The 27,549-nt window shown below is 36.6% G+C and overlaps 3 protein-coding genes across 3 annotated transcripts; 2 read left to right on the top strand and 1 right to left on the bottom strand.

Moving 5' to 3' along the window:
* The first annotated feature begins 1,051 nt into the window (after positions 1-1,051).
* LOC111510133 (protein SERAC1) lies at positions 1,052-10,186 on the top strand. Its single transcript, XM_074185058.1, has 8 exons — positions 1,052-1,284; positions 3,923-4,032; positions 4,744-5,126; positions 6,269-6,608; positions 6,713-6,840; positions 8,827-8,982; positions 9,035-9,175; positions 9,814-10,186. Exons 2-8 carry the CDS (start codon positions 3,935-3,937, stop codon positions 9,945-9,947), a joined length of 1,380 nt encoding a protein of 459 aa, XP_074041159.1. The 5' UTR covers positions 1,052-1,284; positions 3,923-3,934; the 3' UTR covers positions 9,948-10,186.
* A 2,882-nt stretch (positions 10,187-13,068) lies between these two features.
* Prp3 (pre-mRNA processing factor 3) lies at positions 13,069-18,605 on the bottom strand. The gene is made up of 5 exons (XM_023165998.2): positions 17,879-18,605; positions 15,219-15,448; positions 14,376-14,619; positions 13,634-13,969; positions 13,069-13,560 (listed from the first exon to the last, which is right to left on the bottom strand). The coding sequence occupies exons 1-5, from the start codon at positions 18,480-18,482 to the stop codon at positions 13,139-13,141; spliced, it is 1,836 nt and encodes a 611-aa protein (XP_023021766.2). The 5' UTR covers positions 18,483-18,605; the 3' UTR covers positions 13,069-13,138.
* An 878-nt stretch (positions 18,606-19,483) lies between these two features.
* Positions 19,484-27,457, top strand: Nup58 (nuclear pore complex protein Nup58). The gene is made up of 7 exons (XM_023166001.2): positions 19,484-19,548; positions 19,607-19,672; positions 19,726-19,852; positions 20,207-20,332; positions 20,458-20,556; positions 22,621-23,436; positions 26,871-27,457. Exons 3-7 carry the CDS (start codon positions 19,735-19,737, stop codon positions 27,338-27,340), a joined length of 1,629 nt encoding a protein of 542 aa, XP_023021769.2. The 5' UTR covers positions 19,484-19,548; positions 19,607-19,672; positions 19,726-19,734; the 3' UTR covers positions 27,341-27,457.
* Positions 27,458-27,549: the final 92 nt, after the last annotated feature.

The raw sequence follows: 27,549 nt of genomic DNA, 5'->3' as shown, positions 1-27,549 counted from the left end.
TTATCGGTAACAGTTCCAATAAAATATTTTATGGGTCAGGGTAATTTATATAACAATTAACAGTGCCAACTATTGCAATAACAGTACTTTCATTAGTAAATGTTCCAATAAGATCACTTTATTGGTATCTGTAACTGATATAACAGTTGACAGTAACAATACTTTTGTCAGTAAATATTATAATGACATATTTTTTCATCGGTAACAGTAACAGCTGTTGCTGTAACAGTAATTTCATAGTAACTGTTATAATTAGACCTTTTCATTGATATATGTAACAGTAATCGATATAACAGATTATTGTTACAGTACTTTTATCGGTAACGGTAACAATAAAATTGTTATTATGAAATCTTTCATCGGTAACAGTAATAGCTGTTGCTGTAACAGTAATTTGATAGTAACTGTTATAATTAGATCTTTTTATTGGTATATATATATATATATATATATATATATATATATATATATATATATATATATATATGTAAGAGTCACTTATATAACAGTTAACAGTAACAACTATTGCAATAACAGTACTTTCATCAGTAACTATTGAAATAAAATCTTTTTTGTCGACCTTTTTGGATATTTTTATCTTCCACAATCTAATAAGAACTGTAATAGAGAATTTTATACACATACTAGTAAATAGGGCATTTTTCTTTGTGGAAAATTCTTGAAATCATGCAGTAACCTATCGGGGTAAACTATAAAGTTTGCCCTTTCTACACGTGTATAAAGTTCCCCATGACAATTTTTATATTTTTCAGAATGTGGAAGGTAAACATACGCAAGAAAGATGGATAAAAACTGATTTTCCTCCGTAAAAAAATGGCTTTTATTTAAAATTCAAGATCTTTTTATTGGTATCTGTATAACACCTAACCTCAACAAACATGGTCTTGCTGTTGATGGAAAAAATGAGGGAAAGCAATGTTGTCGTTTTTTTAGAATTACTATCAAAATTCCTAATTTCGCTGTACTACAGATAAAGTAAACAAATGGTTGAATAAAATCGTATCTGCGCCGATACAGGTTCTCAGCTGACTCTCACTTCTATTTTTTGTTCCAGTCCAACATTGTGCGTCCATATTAAATCATAGTTGCACATGTTGAAGAAGTTAGTGGCCACGAAAAACCCCCTGTTTTTTTTTTCTATGGTATTTCGTCCGTCACGAACGGGAAGAGTGTAGTAGGAAAGATCAAAGCAATTATATAATGCGACGTGTTTTATAAAGTGGCCGTGACCGCCAATAACAACAAATAGTTTGCTCGATCAAGGTAAGGATTGTATTTATTCTTGATTCAATATTTTTTGTGAAGAGAATACCTACAATTTATTTGATTATAATCAGATTATGTGCAATGGAACTTCTCCAAAAATACATATTTACGTATGAAAAGTGTCAAAGTTCGGGAACTTTAGTTAATAAAATTCTCATCTTGAATATACTTTTTTGTTCAATGATTTTGAAACTACGAACATTTATTAGAAAAAGTTGATGTGTAACAAACTGTTAATGAGGTTAGGTTTGCTTTTTCTTCCATATTTTCATGCCACTCTTTCTATAATTTTGTTGTCTGTACTAGTTTGTACAGATTTTTTACTGCTTTTATAACTAAAAATCCTTTTTTATCAAAAAATAATGATACATGGGTACATTAAGTATTTTTATCATTAGAAAGATGAAATTTTCACTCAAAAAGTCAGAAATGGACTACTCAACTATTTTCTTGGTCTTGCGTCACAATGATCGTGATTTGGCCAATTTAAATTTCGATTTGAAAATTTTCATTAACAATAACGAACGTTATAACAATGGTAGGCACTTTTGAATCACCCTATATTTCGGATACAGTGAAAAGGGTCTCATTCACTAAACCATAGTATAAAGATACTAAACTAACAAACTCATCGGGTTTTTTGCTTGCCTGTGATTTCATAGAATCCAATTCAATTCAAAAACGTATATTCAAATTTGGATCAAAATACATTATTTAGTTTGAGACAGTATTTTGAGGGGTGCCCTGCTACAGTGTGTGTTCGTTGTCTTCTATTATCATGTGTTTAATTTGTTCTTTCCGCCCCACAAAACGATCCAATTTATAGAGAAAGGTTCCGGGTCTCTTGTGAATAATAAAACGAAAACGAAAGAAAAACCATCCTTTTGTTTCGAACCAAAGTTTAGAATTAGCCAGTTGTACAATTGCGATGGTATCTATCTTATGCCAAGTCAACAGATAAAAATTAATATATTAGTCACAATTCATGAATAATCAGGGCAATGAACAATGTCATATTTATATCGTTTCTAAGTATTTTTAAACAAAGCGCTTAGAAATTAACACGATACTTATTGAAGGTATGAGGAAACTAGTGTCTGTTCAGAAATGAAAGAGACTGATTTACTCTCAACGAATCAAATGAATGAATTTATACGACGAAAATACAATATTTATTCTTGAAAAATATCATTCATAACAAACAAAATAACAAATCTACTATGGTAGATTTAGTTGGTATTTAGTTGAAAGTTTAAAAAAAACACTGTTTTTGAAGGCGGTATAAATAGATATTCCTGTGAATTATACTGTCAACAGACACACTGCACCCATCAATAAGACCGACTTGGCTTTTTAGCGGGGTTACTCGTGATATTCTTCAGTTTACTTCGAGAGCACGTTGAATAAACAGCTGTACAACATGGAAGCTAGTTGTTCGGGAATCGTGAAGCGTCCGAAATTGTCACCATTGAATATAAATGAAAAAACAATTGTTATGAATGTATATTATTCTTGAAGAATACAATATCCGCCCGAAGTAAAAAATAAAGAGGAAGTAGTGCAAAAATGCGCGAGTATGACCGGTGTCAATAGATTGACAATTTTTTGGATTCTCAAGGAACTCAAGGAAACAACTTTTTCACACAACGAATCCCTGTAGACTTTTTTCAGATTACAATTATCGCAATGTCTTATTCGAAGTAAGTATTCCCATTGAATCTATAAAATTGTTTCTGAAACGACTATAAAATCCAATAAGGCATATGAATCTTCATTTCCGAACCAACAAGAATATATAAAGTGTATCTCAGTGCAGCCACACTTTTCTACTTCCTGAAAATGTCAAAGTCGAAGCCGAAACGTCGATCAACGCAAAATTTTGAACGCGGTTCAACTCGAAATCAGATGTTCAAATTTCTAACCGCGGAAATGTATTCTAATTGTATACTTATCTGGTGATGTTTCGAATACTTTATCCATCTTCATTATCATACCGATAACTTGGTTTGGAATATTATTCTAAACCAAGTTACTTCACGAGAATATTAAAAAATAATTCATTTCAGTTTTTGTCTTATTTTCATTTCTTTTTGATCTGTGATCACTTTCATCTTCAATATTTTATTCGTTTTATTTTTTTTTTCAAGGACAAAATACAAGCATTACAGGAAAATCCTTGGGGCGCTCTGAAATCGGTGCCTGTGCGAAAGTAGCGATTCACGTTTATTGTTATTATTATAAGAGCAACAACTCTTGGCTCGATTTCGTTATTCCAAATATGGGTGACATATTGAGCTATATTGACGCTCGCTCAAGATGTTAAAGCTTTCCAAAGTTTCAAGGATGTGGTAGTTTACGGCTTTCTCTATGATTTTTGATATAACTGATATCATTTCACGTTTTATTACTCAATATATCTGATATGTTCGCTTTTCATTCTGATTTTATTCATTCTTGCACAGATTTCGAATCAAATTAGAATCATATTAGATAATGGAAGTCCGAACTAGGAAAATGAACCATGAAACACGTCCAGTCAACTCTGTACATCAGAAAAATATTCACATGAATTGAAGAACGATAATAGACGTATGATAACATTCCAGTGAATAAATTAACTAGCTATTTTTTCCAGATACATAACAAAATGGTGGACGTGGAAGATATAATGTGTGATCAGTGTATAATATCGCCAGAACTCGACGTACATTTTAGCAGAACATCATTTTTGGTTGTGCCAGCAAGGTAAGGATGCCCAACACATGGATAGTCGCGTTGTCGTACTAGGTTCATATGAAGTTGTGCCCGTTTTCATGAGTACCTATACTTTGAACTGTAATTTCTCAGTGAATACTCATTTAATTTAATCGCCGACGCACAAGTCGATTTATTGCGTCACCATAAAACTGTGTGCTCGTCATTCAATGAAATTGACAAAGGCTGTTTTTGCCTGATGATGATTGGAGAAGGTTCTACCGGTGAGAAAATTAGCGAGGCTTTTACCTAATCACATTATTGATTGAATGTTAGAAACCAGACAAGTACAATAATCCCTTTCTAGAAATAGATCAAATGGAAATACTTGTAAGGTTTTCTTTGGATTTAAATCTGGTTAGCAGTTCCTTCAACGTGGCACAAAGTGACCTTTTTTCTAATGGAAATTCCTTGTTTTCAAAGCTGAGCAGACTAATATTTCATGTCAGCGTGATTTTTTCAAAAAAACAGTCCACGTAAACGACATCAAGTCGCTACACCAGTGTATATGCATCTCAAGTCATTCGTGAATAAAACGTGCTATGTGTAGTTTATCACTGTTGAAAAAAAACCGCTCTTGTTTAGAAGACACAAATACAATCCCCAAAAACATTGCCACCCGGTATCATTGACTCAAACTCAATTCAACGTCACCATGTCATAAATCGACAGCACTAATTTTTGACATTTGACCTCGTCCAGCAAGATCCGGGAGACCGTCGAGCTGGTAGCCCGAGCCGTTCTGCCCCCCGTTTCGACGGTGTTCTACGCCTTCCTCAGGAACCCTCCGCAAGTCGTCCTGCGCAATGTTAGGCAGGAAGTCCTTCCCGCGGTGGTAGCTTTCCTGGCGAACAAAATCTCACGGTCGCTTGCCTCCGTCCAGAGGATATCGCTGCCGCTGACCTTGAGGATAATGAAGGACCAGCACGGTCGAAACCAAGCAGTGATCACTGAAGGTGCACAGTGCTCCGAGGATCCGGAAAAGTCGGTGGATTGCGTCGTGCTGTCGGAACCTGAAGATGTTCTAGTCGATGTGATCTTCGTTCATGGGTTGCACGGCGGATTGGACAGGACTTGGAAGCAAGGTATGTACAAAATCAAAGTGTGAGTTGGGGAAGGCCGGGGTTAGTTGGCATGGATTTTTTGAAGTTATACTTATTTTGGCGTGTTAGGGAAAAACCGATACCTTGAAGTTGGCTTCTTCTTCTTTTATTCATATAGCCGTTGGTTCTCAGTCGAGCGCATTTGGCCAGACTCCTTCTGTCCATAGTGAACAGAAGCTTCGTCTGGGGGCGCAGCTGTCTTGCTTTACCATTTACTTTTCTTTATCAAAACAGAGTGAAAGTCAAGACATCTACGAATGTTTGCGTGAGAACTGGCAAGTATAGTCACGATATTTATCCCAAGAGTTTTTGAACTTACAACACTTGTTTTGTATCAGTCCGAATAAAATATACAGGGTGTAACATAAGTACATTAAAATATTCAAGTGACGTATTCCTGAGACAATTTTAAGAAAAAAAGTCTATATGAACTTGTGTTCGAAAATGCTTCGTTTCGGAGATACGGGGTGTTGGAACTGAATTTTTTGCAAAAAATAAGTTATATTTGCACGAAATTCGGTACCCGGGGTTTTTTGAGAAAATTGTAAATATCTAGAAAACGATCACCTGCAGCGTTGTTGAGGAGGTGTACCTTTTTTACTTGGAAAAGGTGTGGGAATTAGGTTTTTTCATGAAAAGTACCAAAAGTTAACTGTCAAAAAAGTTAGGGCAATTTGAAATAAATAATGACAGCGTACGCAGCGCCCTCTAGATGTTACGTGAAAATTAACACGAAATTATGATTTCCCGCGTCAAAAAAACCCCGGATATCAAATTTCGTGCAAATAACTTATTTTTTGCAAGAGTTATTTTCAAAACGCGAACAAACAAATTCAATTTCAACGGACACAAGTTCATATAGACTTTTTTCTTGAAATTGTCTCAGGAATACGTCACTTGAATATTTTAACGTACTTATGTTACACCCTGTGTATAAATATAAATAAATATATATTTTTTTCAAACAATATATCGAATGATGGAACTTAAATAAGTCACAGCGATAAATAATAAAAAAATATATATAACTTCTTACGTGCCTACATGTGTATAGCAAGTTCCGATCATTAACCAAACATTATACGGGGTTTTTCGGGTCTACTACAATAGTATTTCTTCTTCAGGTACCTGGAGACGAAACGGCCACAAACTCACCAATCAATTCCCAGTTAGACGCTTATCAACAGGCAACCTCTACGTGCCACAAACGGAACAATCCCTCAAACGGACTATATCTGGAATTTACTCGAAAATTCCGAGGAAAATAGCGAGGAAAGAGGGCCGTACATATGCCACCCAGCAGGATAATGTTTGGGAGATGGAGTATCAGGACGAAAACTCGGACTACAGCAACTGTTGGCCCAAGGATTGGATACCGCGGGATTGTCCCAATGCGAGGGTCATCGCTTTGAATTACTCCACGGACGTGCTGTGGTGTCCGTCGTGGACGAAAAAGAGAAAACGGTAAGTAGTTCAAGACTCCTTTTCAATTGGAAGCTTTACCAAATACCAGCAAACATGCGGCAGTTAGTGAAGTACTATGGAAGTATTTTTTTTTTTCTTTTCAGAACTGATATGGTGACCCGAAGTCAAGAGATGATTGAAGAACTAATTCGACTAGGAGTAGGAAGGAAACCAATCGTTTGGGTTGGTCATTCGAAAGGAGGTCTATTCATCAAGCAAATCATAGTAAATGGTGAGAGGAGTTGGATTATTTCAGTCGAGTTTAGAGTTCGTCACTGTTAGGGAAAATTTAGATGAGGAAAGGAGAGCTGAAACTTTCTGTTTTTTACCACTTTTATTTGTAACTGATGTTACTGCAGTTTCGTCCTGTGAGGACATTTTCAAACTTATACATCAAACTGTTCAATATTTTTGGTATAGTTATCTTCAAAATACAAATTGTTATCCATTGAAAAACTTTGTATTCCATCTTTCCTCGAGTTTTTATTCGGTAATTTGATGAGCTGTCGCGAATGATAGGAAGCGTTGTCAAGAACTGTTACACTATTCGCATCCCAATTTGGGATCAATGTGTTTTCAAACCATTCCTCAAAAATATTAGCTTCCATGTTCTTATGATAGTCAACATTGCGGTCCTCAAGCTTTTTCCACATAGTTTCAAAGAATTCGGAACCCATCCTTTACTTTCTCCGCAATGCACAATGATTAGTCGCAATCCTTTGCAGGCATGTTAGGCGTACACATTCTCGAACCATCAGTCCACCCTTTCGTAACTGTGTTGTGAGTGTCATACCAAGTTTCGTCCAAATAGAAAATTTGCCGTTGTTCTTGTCTACATTTAGTTATTTGTTCTGAGTATTTGTTACGCAATTCCACTATTCTGCTTTCCATAACTGCTTGACGTTTGTTTATTATTTTAAATTTAAATCCTAGTTTCTTTATCCAATTCTGAAGAGTTGTCACAGCAGCTCACGTTATGGCCGAAAGTATTCAATTTCTTCCTTATGATTTCAATTGTAGATATCTCATTGCTTTTGTAACAGTCGTATATTGTTTTTTTCAGTGATTTTATTAGATGAACATCTAAAGGTTTTGGTAGTCCCGTATCACATCGCGTCTTGTGTGTGTGTGTGTGGTTTAAAATTTTTTGGCTTTGGAAGAACCAATTAGCCAGACTGTTTTAATAAAAAAACTATTTGAAAGTAACATTGAGTAGTAGCTCAAACATAGAGTTTTTTTTCCTCGTTTTTTGCTTTTTGAATTTTCATTTCTGTTTGTTTTTGTATTTTTTTTCTTTTCTTTTTGTTAATGCATTTTAATTTAATTTTTTTGTATTTTCTTCTTTTTAAATAAGTGTTTTTTCTTGATTCTTGATTCACAATACATAACTCCTCGACACCTTTGGCGCCATCTCCTTCTTCTCTTGATGATGCTAACTTGGTTAACAAAGATACGAGACTTTCGACATGTTGGAACGCTAGACGTCTGTTGAATCGACATGTTTTTTTCTTAAATGATGTATTTTGAAACGCCCTGTATACACATTAATATCATATTTTAAACCGACATGTTTTTATTCCTTAAATATTATATTTTGACGCACCCTGTACACTTCGTCGTCATATTTGTTTTTCAATGATGTATTTTGAGATACCTTGTACACATTGAGGGATCGCACGTTGAAAACTTACAGCCTCGTGGAACTGTTATGTTTTTCTTAAATGATGTATTTTGACGCACCCTGTACACTTCGACGCCATGTTTGTTTTCAATGATGTATTTTGTACCTTAAATATCTTACGTTAGTGTAGAGGCTAAGGATAATGTCTACCGCGCGGACGATCCAGGTTCTAATCTCATAACTATAAACTTTTTTTAATCTAAATCACGTGACTGGAACGTGACAAGGGGGCCGAGGGGTGAGGCAGAGTCGCAAGAGGGCCTGAGCGGTGATGTGGAGTACTAAGGGAGCTGATAGGTTAGGTGGAGTACCAAGGGGGCCGAGGGGCGGAGTTCCACGCTTAAATCGCTACGATACTCGTTCCATCCTGCGTCGATTTCGATGACGTTTCTCCCACTCCCGTTTGAGCCGGAATCCGCCTTGTTCATCTACTGTACACTGAATCATAAGAAATTGATGAAGTATTCAAGCTCTGTTCCAAATAGAAAGAAGCAGTAAGTTCATTTTCAGCTGACACAGTTTTCATTCGTTTCACAGCTTGGGAGAACGGTCAAGAAAGGATAGACGTAAACGACATACTGGTTCAATCGCGGGCTATCATGTGGTACAGCGTACCTCACAAGGGTTCAGTATTAGCCGATTTCAAATTGCCTTTACTAAGAAGAAGTGTGGAGCTATTGGAAATACAAAGAAGTAAGTTTCCTGTAAGGAGAATCAGTGTGAAGTAATAACATTCCCTTTTCAGATTGTAATTTTCTGGCAGATCTACATCAAAGATTCGTAAACGTTCTACAGAATTTCGACCTCGAAGTTTTCAGCTTTATAGAAACCGCCTTCACGCTGATGTTTTTTGTTTATATGAAGGTAGTGGCGTATGATTCTGCAGGTAATTTAATTTCACCACTCTCGCGATTTAAAATATCTAAACAGGTCCTGATTTACTTTTCACTGAAATTCCCAATTCTTGTGTGATTCCCAAAGAACTGGAGAGTTGATCATTTTGAAAATTTAATCTAAAGAAATGAACTTATGTTCAAGCCAGTCTCTATATACCTACACAGAAGGTTTAATGGACTGACGCCTATCAGAAAACAACTACTTCCCTGGCTAATACCACGAAGGGCGTTGGATTATATCCGACAGGCGTTAGTGCAGGAATCTTCATAGAAAATTTCCTGCATATGCAATTGGCAATACAACTGAAAGAGTCGACCTTCAATTTTGGAATGGGCACACTTGCAGACCGGTTTCGGGCTTATTAGCCACTCATCAGTGCAGGATAGTGACCATCATCGACTCAAAGTCAATGATATTCCACAATTGAAAATCGAAATTCTTTCAGAGCATTTGATTCCTCTTCCTAAGTCGGAGCGAACAACTGCATATCCGAAATTTGCCCGATTTCTCTGAATAGGGAAGAAAAACTTTGTTAGTCAGACTAATGAGGAAATTTTGAAAATTCACTTGAATACTTCTTTGTTTTTCTGTGCTTCACCGAATATCTTAAGTGGTCATTTGTTTCAGATCCACATGTAGGAATAAAATGTGACGTCCCTCTGGATCACAGAGAAATATGTAAACCCGCTGGGCGGGACTGTTTTTTGTATTTAGAACTTCTGAAATTGATCAATAAAAGCCTAGAAAGGTGTAGCCATTAGTAGTGGAATGTACAGATGTAAATAATGATAATAAAGAGAATTGTATGTAGGCATTTAATATATATCAGTATTTGACAATTAATACGGAGAAATTTCAAGTTTCTATTCTTTAGTTTGTATCTAGAATGTACTATTTATTGAAAAAATATAAGGAAACAGAAAAATTGCCATTTATGAATTAAAACAACTTATGAGAGGCTTGAGTGTAGAGTTACCAATAATAAAGAGGAACTTTTACTGCTGTTTGTTTTATTGTAATTCAGAATTTTCCCACCTGACGTCAGCAAATTTTTGATAACTTTATTTTATACTATGTTATGTTTTTGAAGTAAAAGTTTTTACGCGCGCTTGACTTGAGGAGTAAGCTGGGTAAAGCGTGACGATAGCGTTACGAAAAGTGTGATCCGGCGAAGCACACGGAAGCTGATAGAGGTATAAGTTGGTCAATTAGGAAAGAGAGTTACGTTTCATTCATTACTGTAGGAGCAAGAGAGAGGTGGCTCTGAAAAATTAGAAGAAAACTATCATACTTTGACACATTCAGCAAGAGATTTCAATACTTATTTCGCGTCTGAAGATGGACAACTCTTGGTAAATTTTCTACAAGATGAATTGAGAGACGCATCCATCCACTCTGAATTCCATGCCTCTGACACATATTTTACATTCAAGAGCTTGACAAAACAATTGACATGAAAAACCAACGTTTCGAGTCGCAAGGAAAGAGGCAAATCGAATATTGCCATCGACTTTCTGCTAGATAGATTAGATATGATCAATTGAACAGCAGACAATGTTGCTCCTTATCGTTACAATCTATATGCACTTTCGAATCAGAGCGGGTGGGTCTACTTACAGCGAACATTACACAGAATATTGCAGACATCCCTACACTGGCATGTGGCACCAATACAATGATTCACACGTATGAATAAAACAGGGCCAAGTACACTTCCTTGGGGGACCCCGGTATCAATTGCTTTTTTTTACTTGATAGGACGCTGTTTATTTTAGCACATTGAGGTTTGTCGAGTAAATAACTTCTGAACCATAGCAACACCCAGTTATTCCATGATACTCTGATTTTGACAGCAAAAAAGATAGATCTGTTATTGTAATACTAATAAAAATGAATTGAAGTTATTGAGACAGTTGAATTGAACATATTCTTTCTCAATGTGTATTTTTTTTATAACATTATAACAAGTCTAATTTTATCTCCCACTCAACGTAAGTGTTCGTTTATCCCTTAGATTTTGCAGATTATTAAGGAAAACATGCTTGCTTTTTTTTTATTAATTTATTTTAGACGCTTTATATTAGTTTCTCCTGTATGTATGTATGTTTGTAACTCTCCTTTTTTCTCCATTATTGCTTGATCTATTCGCGGGCAGATGGCGCTGTAAGTAACCTCCTTGATATAATTCGAACTCACTCTACATCTGTTCCTTCATTTGAAAAAAGGATTTTTAAACACCCACGCCTTGCTGTCTTATTTGCAACCCTCCTTTGCGCGCCTGCCTACTCCTCTGGCTAATACCATGGATGTAATCCAACGCCGTTCGTGGTATTAGCCAGTGGAGCTGATAGGCGTCAGTCCATTCAGCCTACTTTGTAGGTATATTGAGACTGGCCTGAAAGTTTAAACTTCATTTAATTTAGATTTGTTGACTGCCAGTTTTCAAGCATAGTACACAGACTAATAAGAAAGTTTTTCTTCCTTATTCAGAGGAATTGGACAAATTTCGGATATGCAGTTGGTCAGTACCTCATCCACTAGATGGAGTGATATTTTGTTGTTTCGCTCCAACTTAGGAAGAGAAATGAAATACTCTGAAAGAATTCCGATTGGAATATATTAATTGACTTTAGGTCGATGATAGCCACTATCTTGCACTGATGAGTGGCTAATGAGCCCGAAACCGGTCTGTAAGTGTTCCCGTTCCCAAATTGAGGGTCGACTCTTTCAGTTGTATTGCCAATGGGGAATGTTCCTCCGGACGAAAATCAAGCAGTTTTCATAAAAGAGCTCTAAAACAACGCATTTTAAACTTATCATTTCAACCTTTTTCTTTAAAACGTTATTTAAATACTTAAAAAAGAGGAATGAAATAATGCATTCAACATTTAAAGGGATTCGTTTCTATTTCACCATTTGGCAACATCGGTTATAGCTAATAAAGGACAATGAATCTGTTACCTGTATGAGACAAACAAAGATGACATATTTCAGAAGCGTGCTGTTCTGTTTACTTATGTTCCGAGTTCCGAGACATTCTGTGACATATGACATTTTGTACGCCTAACCTATCTTCCTCTATATTTTAGTTAGTAGTTCTTAAGCTTATTTTGTTATTATAGTTTTATCTCTCTTACTTTTAATTACAATTCAATATTGTGTTTGTAGGAGTAAAAAGTAAATTAAAGTAAATAAATAAATAAATTAATAACAAAACAACTGTTGTTGTTGAGGTTGTTGTGGAGGTGGTATTGAACTATAATTTATATGGACATTTGGGAAAACTTGAACACCCATAAATTTAACAGTCATAAATCACTTATCGAGGAACAAGTACAAATCAAAACACAACAATATATTAAACAAAACCATACACATTCCTAGAGAAGATCTAACACAAAACAGAGTACCTGATGCAGAACAAATACAGGCAAATTTACCACATAAACAATAGTTGTTTTGTTATTTATTTATATAGAGTAAGATAGGTTAGGTGCACAACAAAATGTCATGTCACAGAATGTCTCGGAACATAAGTAAACAAAACAGCACGCTTCTGAAATGTGTCATCTTTGTTTGTCTCATACAGGTAACAGATTCATTGTCCTTTATTAGCTATAATCGATGTTGCCAAATTGTGAAATAGAAACGAATCCCTTTAAATGTTGAATGCATTATTTCTTTCCTCTTTTTTAAGTATTCAAATAATTTATTAAAGAAAAGGGTTGAAATGAGTTGTTTTAGAACTCTTTTATGAAAACTACTTGTTTTCGTCAGGAGGAACATTCCCCATTATGCCAATTACAAAAAAAACACCATGAAACGTGTGGATGGTTTATCAACACCGAAAAATATAAATATGTAAAAAAATAAAAAATCCTAACAGACATAATAATATATACTTGTAGCTAATAACAACGAAAAATTATATTTACAATACATCAGCCTTCAATCACTCCACCGTATCGTTTGCTTGCTCCAAAACAGCCCCGCTGTAAGCCAAGTCCCAATAATGCTCGACCTTATGCTTTTTAAAGTGCTCCCTGGCCAACCTTTCCGTCGGACACACCTTGAACTTCACTTCTCCAAAATTCCGCTGCTTCGTCGTCCCTTCCCAGACCAGCACGCACTTGTTGGGCACTTCCATGCCGTCGGGGTCTTTCACCATGTCCTCCTCCCATTTGATGCGGTTCAACATCAGCCTCTTGTACTTCTTCTGCTGCTTGGGCCCCCCTTCCACGACGACGACGCAGCAATCCGGATACAAAATGACGCAGCCAGTCATTAACAGCTGCTTGGCGTTGGTTTCCACTTTGAACTTTTTCGAAGCCAGTTCGTGCAAGTCTCTGATCCTGTAGACGGACACGTTTACACCTGAAAAGTTTATTGTCGTTATCAAAACTGCAACACATCATACGCAAACTGATTAAGTAATGATGTCACTCACCTAACGACGTATCCTCTTTGATTTTCTTAATCTTTTTATCCCGCTTCTGATCAGCCGTCAGTTTTCTTGCTGCATTCGTGTCTTCGTGCGTCTTCTGCCTTTTGGCCATCTGCTCTCTGACGTGGGCCTCGATTTTCGTGGGGTCCTGAGCGGCTTCCGTTCCCAACGCTCTCATCAGGTTCGATATTCTCAGTTTGGGTTCCGGAGGCGCTTCCAAACCCAACCGAATTTTTTCCTGCTCCTCTTTCCAGGCTTCCCTTCTGTTTTGACGCCGGAGCTTCTTCCTTTCCTTCTTGGTGAGGAAAACCGGCATGTACACGGGCTTGATGGGGTCGGCTGTGATAAAAATCTATGATCAATAATTATTCGTTTGATAATAATGAGGCTTTTATATTCGCAAATGTTAAACTGGTCTTCCCATTTGGAAAACCACTTCTATGCTCTTTTATTCTTTTGGAAAAAGTTCTTCCGGTTTGGCCAATATAAAATTTTGACCAAGAACCACGAGTTTGCAAAAAGTAAAATGTGACGGGCCCTGTATAAGATCCCTGCAGGACCACAAGAGGTTACATCCGCTTCGCACTGATTTAAAAACTGAAAAATCATTTATTTTGAGTACCTACAAAACTGCTTAATATTCCAAATGCCCCAAAAACAATAACAGATATAATAAAGTGACAAACACGTGAAATTTGAAACGTTTCAGCAAGATGTATGGCGTATTCAAAAGTACATTACTTACTTGGACACCGCATCTGCGTAGGATGTTCTACCAGGTTGTTGATGGTGGATTCTTTAAAGGCGATTTCATCCCCGACCATGGTATGATAGTTATCCTCCAAAATAGGGGAATCCCACCATTCCACATCGGGAATTTCATCGCTGTGTCCATCGGATTTGGCAATCAGAGCGAGTTTAGTGGCAGAAGATATCCCCGTCTTCTTCGCAATTTGAGAGATTTCATTCTGGAGTTTTTCTAACTGGGCCTGAAAATAAATGGTATCCGAATAAGTTTTCTCAATAATTTGGTTATGGTGGACCCATAAAAATGGACGAAGCTTTGGAAATAACCTAGTTACAATGCAGTATTTTCATCTCGATCAAAACCTGGATACATTTAGTGGAAAGTTGCAAAAATTTAACAGATAATGAAAATGATGTGCCAATTTTTGTAAAAGTATTTAAAGCCAGGCTTACGGAGTTAATGCAGTCCACAATATTTGAAATTCACTTCAAAAAGATTGTAAAATCAGATCACATGAATCCTGTATTGAATGTTATACCTGAATACGATGAAGATATTCGTTAATATAGGAAAGCAGATGAAGAAATAGAGTCAGAAGAAACTATACCAATTCAAGAAATTGTTGAAGCCGAAACAGCGCCATCTGCCCCCGAATAGATCAAGCAATAATATTGATATATCAAGAAGTTTAGGGACAGCGCCATCTGCCCGTGAATAGATCAAGCAAAAAATGTTGATAATTCTGCCAGATACAGATCCCGTGTCAAAAAAAAAGTAATGAAAGTCTTATTATCATAACATTTATGAATAAGCAAGTTTCCGAATAACAACAATTCATACCTTCATGCGAAGGCGTTCAGCAAGCTGCTGAAACTTCCCGGGTTCGTGAAACCTCAAAGCTCTCTTGGTCCTTATGGCTGGCTTCACTCCGATTCTAGGATCGACATAGTTCGTCTCGGTACTGTCTTCGTTCTGCTTATCCCCGCCGGGACCTCTGAACTGCTCCCTCTTCAAAGCCCTCATGTTAGCCTTCAAGGTAGGAGTTACATGGGTGAGCTGTACAGTTTTACCTATAAAAAAAAGGGCCAAAAGTTGAAACAGATAGCTCCTCAGACAGAATTATTGAATACTGATTTACTTACTTTGGTTCGGAAAGTGAGGCATACAGGGCGTCAGGAAGAATTCGTTGAGAAGTGAAAAACTTCGAGTGGTTTAAATGCAAACACAGAAGACCGACAACTTTCGTAGTAAAGTACGTTGTTAAAATTTTACTATAAAATAAAGCTTTTTCTTTTCGTAAGTGATGTTTTTTGCATCGCCACTTATTGTTATTAATCTCACTACTGAAAACAATATGTTTATCAAAAAATTAAGCAAAAAAATGTTTCATGTTGAACGGTTTCATTGTAAAATTAGTAAAAACTTGAAAATACATGTAAATACTATGCCCAACGATTTCATAATTTTTTTTTAACTGATCAACACCGTAGATTGCTGAGGAAAGTGGTGCTGTGATTGCTACCTAGGACCTTCTGAATTAGTACATTTTTCAATTGAACTGTCTAACATATAAATTAGTAATTTAGTAGACTGATTAATACAGAGGATTGGTACAAGTCAAAGAGTTCACTTGAGATATTATTAACTGTATGAATAAACACATCAACAATTATTCTCCATTATCTTTATGCATGTATTTATATGTGTATATATGAATATGTAGGTTAATGTGTATATGTATGTGTGTATATATGTATATATTCTTCAACTATCTTTTTGGTGAGTCCCTGGATTTCATCAAATTATACTCCCAAGTCGGATGCATAGTAAAATAACGAACATTTTAGATTTCTCTAGTCTCTGCAACGGCTAAATTCATAGAAAAATTAGTTGAAACAAGACTCCTTTGCTTTCCGAGTGAAAATAAAATAATAAGTGATTGCCAGTTTGGTTTCCAAAAGCAAAATAACACTTCCGATGCCATACTTTCATTTCTTTACAGTGTTTATTCCAACATAAATATGTGATATGGCCAAAGCATTTGATTGCGTGAATAATAAAATTCTTTTGCAGAAACTCAGTAGATATGGTATAACTGGAATAAGTCCTAAGTGGTTTGAGTCATACACACAGACGGTGAAAATCACTTCATACTCAAATGAATGTAAAATCACTTGCGGCGTCCCCCAAGGTTCGGTACTGGGCCCACTTTCATTCTTAATTTATATTAATGATCTATCATCTATTAACATCCAAGGAAAATGTACTTTATTTCCTGATGATACCACAATTTTATGGCATGCTCCTAACAACTATACATTATATGAAGTTATTGAGAATGTCACCACGAAAGTTAAAGACTGGTTTGACTCGAATCTCTTGAGCTTGAATTTATCAAAAACAAAAGTAGGGTCCTATCGTTGCCAGATTCCAACTGAACATCTGAATAATATTCAAATTGACAATGTAACAACTTCTAAAATCCTTAACACGTCTGTTAACGATAATTTAAAATTCAACAAACATGTTGATAGTTTGAAATCCAAGCTCTCCTCTGTATGTTATGCAATACGAGTAACTGCATTTGAGCTCGGATCTGTAGTGGCTAGAATGGTTCATCATTCCCTTTTTGAATCCCATCTTCGTTATGGTATTTGCTTTTGGGGTGTGTGCCTCTAACAGAATCCTAACCGTGGTCTCCTTATTTATATATGAGACAATCTGCCTTTTCTTTAAAAATTGAAACTTGTTTAACAACTTGGACATGCCAATGTATCAAACCAGAAAAAGATTCAGCTTTAAATTACTGCTGCCTTCTTTGATCCTAGTTAAAGATTAAATTATTTACAAGAACATCCTTCCTGGAGCCATAAAAATCATAAATGATGTTAGCTTTCTTAAAGACCTTATTATACCTTAGCAGAATTCTACAATGATAATTTTAATTGAGTATGATTAACTGTAATATCTACAGTATTTTATTGTTTTGATTCAATTTAGTTTAAATTGATTCATTTTATTGACCATGTTGTTATATCCTGAACGTTTGTATTAGGTTATTGTTATTCACATGTCTCTTTTCAGATCATGTTATCACTAACGTTTAGTGATTTAATTTATATGTTACTCATATTTCGCACAAGGCTTTGTCAATAAGAATTTATTCTTCAGACAACAAAGTATATCTTCAATTCAATTGATTTGCACATCTCTCAAGATTAAACTGACCATATTTTGATGGAAAGCACACCTACCTGTAAATAAATTAATATTTTAATAGTCACTTAAAAAAGTCGTCCGAATTCCATGTTTGAATTCAACCACTATCAAAACAAATGATCCAATTTGAAGATATTATAACTTACATGCATATACCTACTTCTTTCTCAAGGCTGGCCAGACCAATCAGCTCTTGAATATCCGTCAACTAATTCCTGAACACCCTGTACATAATTCAAATGTAATATGGTGAATTCACAACAATCGTATATAATGCTTACCTGATTTGTCGATAGTTCTTCCGTCTTCGTCCAAAATTAAAGGGGCCGGTTTGCTTTGAGACAGGGGAATTTGAATAACGTTTCCCAGAATGCCTGTCGATAGTTTGTTTTTTATTTGGGCCTGGAGCTGGGCAATTTTACGGGCCTTATCTGCATCTCCCCTGTTCAGCAGACCCATGGGTATTCCGTAAATACTGGGTGGAGGAATATTCAAGTTTGCTATATTGACGTTTTTATTGGCAGATGTGGTCTTTTTCTCGCTCTCGATCGACTTTAGCTTAGCCCCCTGTGAATCTTTATTGTCGAATTTCGACTCATTTTTTGAACTTCTTGAGTCTTCTTCGTCACGGGGCCTTTTCTTTGAGCGATGGGAACTTTTGTAATCCTCCACTAAATCATGAATCTTTTCAGCTATTCTTTTGGCTTTCTTGCTATCCAAATATACTCCCAATTTGTCCGCCATTTTTTTTCTGTCATACCCGCTGCTCACACAATCTGCAGCCGTTCTAGCTACTGAGGAATCATTATGACCAAGTGTTTTATAAATCACTTTCTCGATCGAAGGCTTCAAGTCGTCGACATCTCTTCTTGAAAGATACGACATATTGACTGTATTATAATACACTAGTCAGTAATAATGATAAATGATGCTTTTACCGCAATTCTAAAAATCTAACGTATATACATACATGCATCTATCATATATCACATATCACAAATATTACCTCTTCGTCTGTTCTTCTTTTCGATTTCCATTATTGGCTTAAGCTGCCAAGGCTATCCAGCCAGGAGTTCCAGAAACGTGTTGATACTACAGATGGAGCTCACACTGAAGAGGGCCTGGGTCGACCGCAAACCCCAATTGAATTAATGCTAGAACAAAGTTCAACTGTAATTTAGAGTCAATTTGTGATGCACTGTTTGGAACATTTGGTGTGGTAATAAATATTAATGGAGTTTTTTCCCAACACCAAACCCCTATTTCAACACCTCGACACGTGTTTCGATCACCAAGTTATTATCTTCAAGAGAAAAATCAAACTTGATTTCCTCTTGATGGTGTTGGGAAAAACTCTAATAATATTATTTAGAGTCAATTAACAAGCATTGTCCGACTTTCGATAGATTCATTTATCATTGAGTCTGGCCATGGTTACAAATTCTTTCAGACAGTGGGGTATTAACCTTTCACCAGTTCTTTTTTTTTTCAATGCTTATGACAGATTCATTCATCATTGAAGCTGGTCATGGCTACAGATTTTAGATCATATTTACTCATTTATTTCATGTAGAGAGTACATGAAAAAATGAAACAAATAAAATAATTCCTTTCTCCAGTTTAAATGAATTGTTTTTGCCCTCCATAGCTATTAGGTTCCATACTTTTGATTGTGAAATAATGTGAAACTTTCCTAGGAAACGAAACATTTCATTGATATAAATGGATGAGACATCACTGTGAGTGAAGATAATAAAATTCATGGTTGATGTGGTATTACCATGAAGTGGATGGCAAAACAGCTTCGGCTAGGTAAGGACATATGTAAAATTTCATAAATGACATATAGCCCTTTCAGGTGAGGCCAAAAAAACGAGAAGAAGAGGAATCGTAGTTTGAATTTTGATTGGAAAATCTTAGTTTTATATATATATTCTTCATTATTTAATTCGTAATGTTATGATAGTCGTATATAAAAAATGATCGATACAAGTTGAATATTCTTCTAGGAAAGCCAACAAATGTTGTAAAAGCAGTGGAATTGAAATAAACTTCATATTGTTCCTGAAATAAAGGTAGCAAATTCATTTGCACTTGCATTTATGTTAAAAGTTAATATATTTTTTAGAAAATCACAATGCAAAATCAACCCTCTTTTGGATTTGGTGCTACACCAACCACTCAAGCATCTACTGGTGGGTTTCAATTTGGGACTCCTGCTACATCTACAACAGGATTGTTTGGTTCCCAAACAGGTAAATGAAAGAAAGGTTGAATTCTCCATAATGCTTGAGCTCTGGTCTGTATATAAGCATAGAGCAGGCATACATGGTATTCATTGGTATAATTCAGTATTCAAAGGAGCAATCTATGATTTATGTCGGTGAACATTAGTATAATGGTTATGTTGAGTGTGAAAATATACTTAAAGCCGATGTCATAAGCCTTTCAGAACTTACCATTGGGTTTTTGTTTTCAATATGGATATTTCTTGACCCTGCTGAAGCATTTGATTCTAAAACTGTGTGTAGTCTCATCATTTCGAAAGTGATATCTTCATAAGAAGCTTCCCTGAGTTATGCAATCCTAAAATCATTATGTTGTGGCAGGTACTCTCAAACCCACTGGTTTTGGGACCCCCTCTGCCCAACCATTGAAAACTGGCTTCGGTTTACCCCCTGCAACCTCTGCTCCTGCTACAGGATCTCTGCTTTTTCCTTCAGCTGCACCAACAGGTAACAACCGTCTGATATACTGTTCAATCACATTTTTCACAAAGCCTAATAAACAGCAAGAGGTTCCGATTTGGGATTATTGGGATCTGTGATGCTTCATCAATGTTTTTGTTTGTTTTTCGTAGCCCAACCACCTGCAGCATTTGGCGGAGGGCTTTTTGGCACTACCGCAACTCCGGCAACTTCTACCACAACTCCTAGTTTATTCGGACAAGCTACAGCAGGTAATGAATCTTTCAAAATCACCATTAGCTTTTTTTCTAGAGCCGAGGCAATATGCAACTTACGGGGAAAATTGTCTACACTGCAAGGTTGTGTTTGGAAATTACAAAACATGTTATATCACTTGAATTTGGGATATCTGTGAATACAGCAAGACTGATGATCTGGGAGTCCCCCAAGAACCAGTCATGGGACTGGTATTCTGTGCATTTTATGCAAATGATATTATTAAAGTGAATATTGGAGCTCATTTCAACTTGTATGCTGATGACGCTTGTAGTATAACATCAGAAAAGTCAAATGTTCCACATGAATGGCTGGTTCTCTAACACATGTTCGTGTCTAAATCCACAATTCCTACATTTCCATTATCTACATTGACATGAATCTGATTTACAAAACTTGCTGTGCTCAATTGATCTCAAGGCTGTACTCCAAGACGTACAAATTCAAAAACCTGAAGCTCGTTTTCATCAGAAACTTTATGCTCAACTAATATCATACATTTGTTGGGGAAATATTACATCTTAAATATGTTTCTGATGATTGCCGAGAGCTCAGGAAAGAGTTGTTTGAAAGGGGTATATTTTCAAGAGAACCTCCGCTGAAAGTTATTATTTATCCTAATAGCACCATCTCAAATAGTAGATCACTTTTTCATATACAGGGTATGTTCAGAAAATAACGTCTTTTTTTTAATAAAGCATTCATTCGTCTACATTAATGCTCACCTTCAAAATAGTCTCATTGTACCAGAAGTTCTTACAATCCTCAAAACACTTCTTACACTTTGGGATAATATTTTAGCTCTTACAGCTATGCCCTTTTGATGTCATATATGCCTGTGAAACGTGGGCCCTTTAAGGTTCTTTTTATTATTAGAAATAGGAAAAAATCACACGGAGCCATGTCTGGCGAACGTGGAGGCTGCGGTATAGTTACGGTATCATCCTTGGCCAAAAATTCACGAACAAGCAATGGAGTGTGAGCAGGTGCGTTATAAGTATCTTGGTGCAAAACCCATGAATTGTTTTTCCGCAAATCTGGGCGTTTTTTTCGGATTGCTTCACTCAAATGGCATTGAACTTGTCGGTAGTACTTCTTATCGATCAATTGACTTCGTGGCGACAATTCGTGGTGCACTAAGCTATCAAAATTGAAGAACACAGTGAACATACATGAAAAACCTGCATGCTTGACCACACTGGTCAAACTATATGGTTCTGAATCAATTAGCATTGTTTTATCTTTCTTAGATTTATTTATGCTCCTCAAATCCTTGAATCGATTAGGAGAGCCGTTTTTGTCAATTTCCTACCAATTTAGATGTTGCTTGGTAGGAGCCACGAGCTTGCAAGCCGCTTGACTGTCTAGTCTGTTTGCGCTCTGCATTAAATTTATTTGTGCAATTGGCCGAGTCTACATGCAGTCCTTCTAGCCTCGCTCTCCACAAGGAGGTATCATTAAACATTTCTATACCTGTTTTCATCAGTTCAGGGTATGTTTCACTGTCTATTAACAAAATGGTGTCATCAGCAAAGACTGTAATTGAGTTATCCGTGTTTGATTGATAACAAATCGTTCGTGTAGATGATGAATAACAAGGGACCTGCAATGCCTCCTTGGGGTATTCCTATTTTCACTGCAACATTCTCAGATGTATATGTTCGGCCACGTTTGTTAATAGTTACTATTTGTTGGTGATTAGTTGGGTGAGAGACAATCCATTTCAGTGAATTTCCTCTTATACTGTATAGTTCCAGTTTTTTTATAAATGTCTCGTGATTCAAGCAGTCAATTGTCTTTGACAGATCTAAAATCATACCAAGTCCTAAATATTTTCTTTCCATTAAGCTTGTTATATTTTGAGTAAATTGAAATATTGCGCTATGAGTTCATCTCTTTCATAAGTACATGGGTTTACGGATGAAACACTTTACAACGTAGCCAAAAAACAGACAATTGGACTTTCCAAACCCGTGGAATTAAAAAATTCCCGTTATTTTCTAAACATACCCCGTATGGCCTCTGAAGGGAATAAAAGGGTTTATTATTATTATTAATAGTACCATCACAGACACCTGGAGGACCTCTCCCATCGTTTGGCTCGGCGGTAAGTACAGTAAAACCCACCTTGGGCTTGAGTACTGCTAGCACAGCTGCCCCTACTGTTGGCGGTTTGACCTTCGGAGTTCCCACCTCTGTCACCACAACAGCCAGCCTGTCGTTTGGCCTTGGTACTGCCACAACTACCAATGCACCTCCCTCGTTTGGCTTAGGGGGCACCACTACTTCAGCCCCTTCCTTGAGCTTCGGCCTGGGAGGGACCGCGGCTTCTACAGCACCCAGCACCAGCCTCACATCGACCACAGCGCCCCCAGTGGTGGGCTTGGGAGGTGTCGCGCCCGCTCAAACGGTCGTATCCAAGCAAAAGGATGTCAGCCCGAAAGAACAGACTCTACCGAATGAGATCGTTCAAACCGTCGATGCGTTCAAAGAGATGGTCAAGAAGCAGAAAGTGTACAGCACCGACATATCAAGATGTTCCGTGAGAGACTTCAGGAAAGTCGAGGCCGATATCGGTCACATGTTGAAGCTTCTGACCGAAGTGGAGAATCAGTTGCAGAAAAATAGGCACTTTGCTGAAAAGATGAAGTACGACACGGCCAAGTGTTTGCAAACTGTGGAGATGGCGCAAGCTACGCAGGACACTCCTCCTGGTTTGCAGTATGAGAACGTGGCGCCGCTCAAGTTCTTCCTTGATTTGGCTGAGAAGTTCGAGAACGACATGCACGCCTTGAAGCTGCAGATCGAGAGCGCTGATAACTACATCAAGAATTATAGAAATCCCAGCGTGATATCGTCGCAGGATGTCTCTTTAGGTAAGTTTGCATTTTCATTCTAGTTATCTGCATGCAAAACCTTCCAAATACTTCGATGACTGACATTGAACTGGATATATATGTATATAGATATATACACTCAAGTGTGTAGTGTATATGTAGTGTATATGATAGCCTTATGAGCTATCATAAGTATGGTTAACCATGATCTTTTATTGTATTTTAAAATATATTGCTCATGTCTAAATTTTAAATCTTATACTATATATTGATAATCTGTTACTAGACGTTAATTGTTCTTTTAATTATATTTTTATATATTTTTTAATTTTGATTTGACTAATATGACTGTGAATTTACTGTGACTTGCAATAAATGTATAAACTACATAATCTGGTCAAATAAACTACTACTACTACTATAAACACTCAAGTGCGAAGTATATATATACACTCACGTGTATATTATATATATACATAGTCAAGTGTGCTATGTATACAGGCTGATTCACGGTGGATGGCACATTAGACGTTTCTGGTGAACCAGACAACGGATCACTTTGAAAATTTAATGGAGGGCATATTCGGACATTCTCTAGCCAACTAAAATATTTTCGACAATGCGGTGTTGCCGCTTCTATTAGAAAGCAGTAGCAACTTTGATTTTTCAAATGGAACACTCTGTATATAATATTATTTTTGGAATCTCCAACAATTGCCCGACAACTTTTCTTGATATTTCCCTATACCTATCTGTTACCGTTTTCGAAATAAAAATTAATTTCAATTTTTTTCTTCGAAAATCATGACTTCTAAAAATGCCGATATCTTTTAGTTAAGAAGTGCTATGATATCGAAATTTGGTTTGGAGTTAGGTGATACTTGGACACTTCCCACACGTCAGCCTAATCTCCGTTACTTCATTACAGGGTGGTAAAAAATAGTTTTTTCGTTTGCTTGAAAAAGTTGCTGAAATTTGATTATTTTAAATGGAACACCCTGTATATTATTGAAAATTCGGAAAGCTGCTGAAATTTGCTTTCTTTCTATGTATATCATACCTATACCTAACTAGTCAAGTTTCGGACTTATGAACATTTATTTGTGAAAATGTCCCTTCAGAATGGTATTTCCATTCGGTATTTGGTAAGCAGGCCATGATTACTATTTGACAGTAGCGTTGTGACATTCTCCTAATAATATCGAATTTTCGTCACTTCAGAAGTTGCAAATACCTTCAAAACGATGGAACAAAACTATTCAAACGAAGTTCTTATGAATTTGTTAATTATTTTTGGACAGTGTGACAAAATTATCAGCAGAACATGTAGAAAGTTCAATGAAATGTATCCGAATCTACCGCCAATGAACCTCAAGAAATTTATACGAATTCAGAACAATTTCAATATGTTTGGATAAACTTTAAAAAAGCACCAAGAAACTTGAAATTGGAAATATTGATATGAATAATTATAAAAAAGTAAAACAATCATGTGGAATATTTCAAAATATGTTCGAATCGCTGGCCGTTCACTTCCAAGCACTTTAAAATGCGGGTGTTGACTGCTTTCGTGGTGGCAGATCTGATTTCATTGGGATCCAAATCTTCAAATGTTTGGGCAATCCTTTCTAACAATTCATCTCTCGAACGCACGGGTATTTTGTAAACTTTTTCTTTAAACATTCCCCACAAATAAAAATCTAATGGATTAAGATCGGGTGATCTCGCTGGCCAATTCCATGGTCCCAAGCGCCTCATCCACCGATCGTCAAATAGTCTATCCAGTTCTGCGCCCACTTCTCTTGTGCAATGTGCAGGAGCTCCGTCTAGTTGGTACCAACAGTTTCGATAATCTTCGAGTGGCAGATTATCCACGAAACTGTCTACAGTATTCTCCAAAATATTCAGGTAGCTTCTGGATGTTAATGACTCCTCGTATATCACGTACCTCAATTTGTTGTCCATCAACATGCAGTAGACATTAAAACTAAATTTTTCTTGAAATCCGGCTTCTTTTGTGACGTGAGGATTTTCACTGGACCAATAATGACGATTTTTTCTATTGAAAATCCCTTCTCTCGAAAATTTCGATTCATCAGTCCAAATAATTTTATTTAAAAAAAGTGGATCTTCTTGAATGCGTGTCAACAACATTTCACAAAATTCTACTCTCTGTTGAGGATCTTGAGGCTTCATTGCTTGAATTTTGGTGAATTTATAATCATGCATTTTATGTCTTCGCAAGATTCTTTGAACCGATGAATATTTTATTCCCAAATCTTCTTTAGCACTTCTTATCGATGACTCGGGAAATGCGTGAAAATATGCTAAGACATTAATCTGGTTGTCTTCGAAAGTTACGGGTCGAGGCAAGTTTCTTGGTGCTTTTAAAGTTGATCCAAATGCATTGAAATTGTTCTGAATTCGTATAAATTCCTTGAGGTTCATTGGCGGGAGATTCGGATACATTTCATTGAACTTTCTACATGTTCTGCTGATAATTTTGTCACACTGTCCAAAAATAATAAACAAATTCATAAGAACTTCGTTTGAATAGTTTTGTTCCATCGTTTTGAAGGTATTTGCAACTTCTGAAGTGACGAAAATTCGATATTATTAGGAGAATGTCACAACGCTACTGTCAAATAGTAATCATGGCCTGCTTACCAAATACCGAATGGAAATACCATTCTGAAGGGACATTTTCACAAATAAATGTTCATAAGTCCGAAACTTGACTAGTTAGGTATAGGTATGATATACATAGAAAGAAAGCAAATTTCAGCAGCGTTCCGAATTTTCAATAATATACAGGGTGTTCCATTTAAAATAATCAAATTTCAGCAACTTTTTCAAGCAAACGAAAAAACTGTATTTTTTTACCACCCTGTATTGAAGTAACGGAGATAAGGCTGACGTGTGGGAAGTGTCCAAGTATCACCTAACTCCAAACCAAATTTCGATATCATAGTACTTCTTAACTAAAAGATATCGGCATTTTTAGAAGTCATGATTTTCGAAGAAAAAAATTGAAATTAATTTTTATTTCGAAAACGGTAACAGATAGGTATAGGGAAATATCAAGAAAAGTTGTCGGGCAATTGTTGGAGATTCCAAAAATAATATTATATACAGAGTGTTCCATTTGAAAAATCAAAGTTGCTACTGCTTTCTAATAGAAGCGGCAACACCGCATTGTCGAAAATATTTTAGTTGGCTAGAGAATGTCCGAATATGCCCTCCATTAAATTTTCAAAGTGATCCGTTGTCTGGTTCACCAGAAACGTCTAATGTGCCATCCACCGTGAATCAGCCTGTATATACCCATGTGTGTGGTATGTATATATATACACTCAAGTGTGTAGTGTATATACATAGTCAAGTGTATGTTCAGTCAATCGCGTTTTAATGTTCCGCTTTTCGACACTGTATCGAGAAAATTGGAGGAAATTCAACAATGTGTCATTTCATAGGAATCCGGAAACTCCACGAGACGTTTGTCGCTTTAGCCGGACGGTTACATTCCATCCACAACCAAGTCGAGTCCCAGAAAGAAAGTTATTTGAACCTACGCAAGCAGGTTTGCAACGACTTTTACAACCCTTTCGAGAAGCTCTACACGCCTCAGGAACTGAGCATGAACAATCTGAAGAGCGCCCTGATATACTCCCCGCCAAAAGTCGCCACTGGCCCCACTCCGTTCAGTAATTTGAACATGGGAAACACCAGCATCATGCTGCTGCAGCAGAGCCAGAACCCTCCGACCTTCCAGGGACCTACGGCAACTCCTCAGGCAGGGTTCGGGAGCGGTATGTCGTTCGGGAGTAGTCTGGGGGGGCAGCAGACTCCCAGCGCCTCTTTGTTTGGCACTTCCTCTTTCGGTCAGAGTTCCAACAATTTCCAGCTCCAGAAGCCACCATCTGGTCACAAGAGGAGTAAATAACTGTGTAGAGGGAGTTCGATCTTGTTTTATCCTTAACATCCTGGTTTTTCCATTTTGAATTTGTTATTTTGATTTTTTAAAGGATTTTTATGGAATAAAAATGTCTTGGACTTGGGATATTGTGTTTTATTTTATCACATAGTATCTTCTGAGGTTTGGAAAGAGAAAAAACACTTTGTTGTCTTGTGTAGTGTATATATATATATATA

Source organism: Leptinotarsa decemlineata, unplaced genomic scaffold (genome assembly GCF_025532065.1).
Source record: "Leptinotarsa decemlineata unplaced genomic scaffold, Ldec_3_MD MMD2_tig00026361_RagTag_RagTag, whole genome shotgun sequence".
NCBI classification, from domain to species: Eukaryota; Metazoa; Arthropoda; class Insecta; order Coleoptera; family Chrysomelidae; genus Leptinotarsa; species Leptinotarsa decemlineata.
This window is presented reverse-complemented; position numbering and strand designations above follow the sequence as displayed.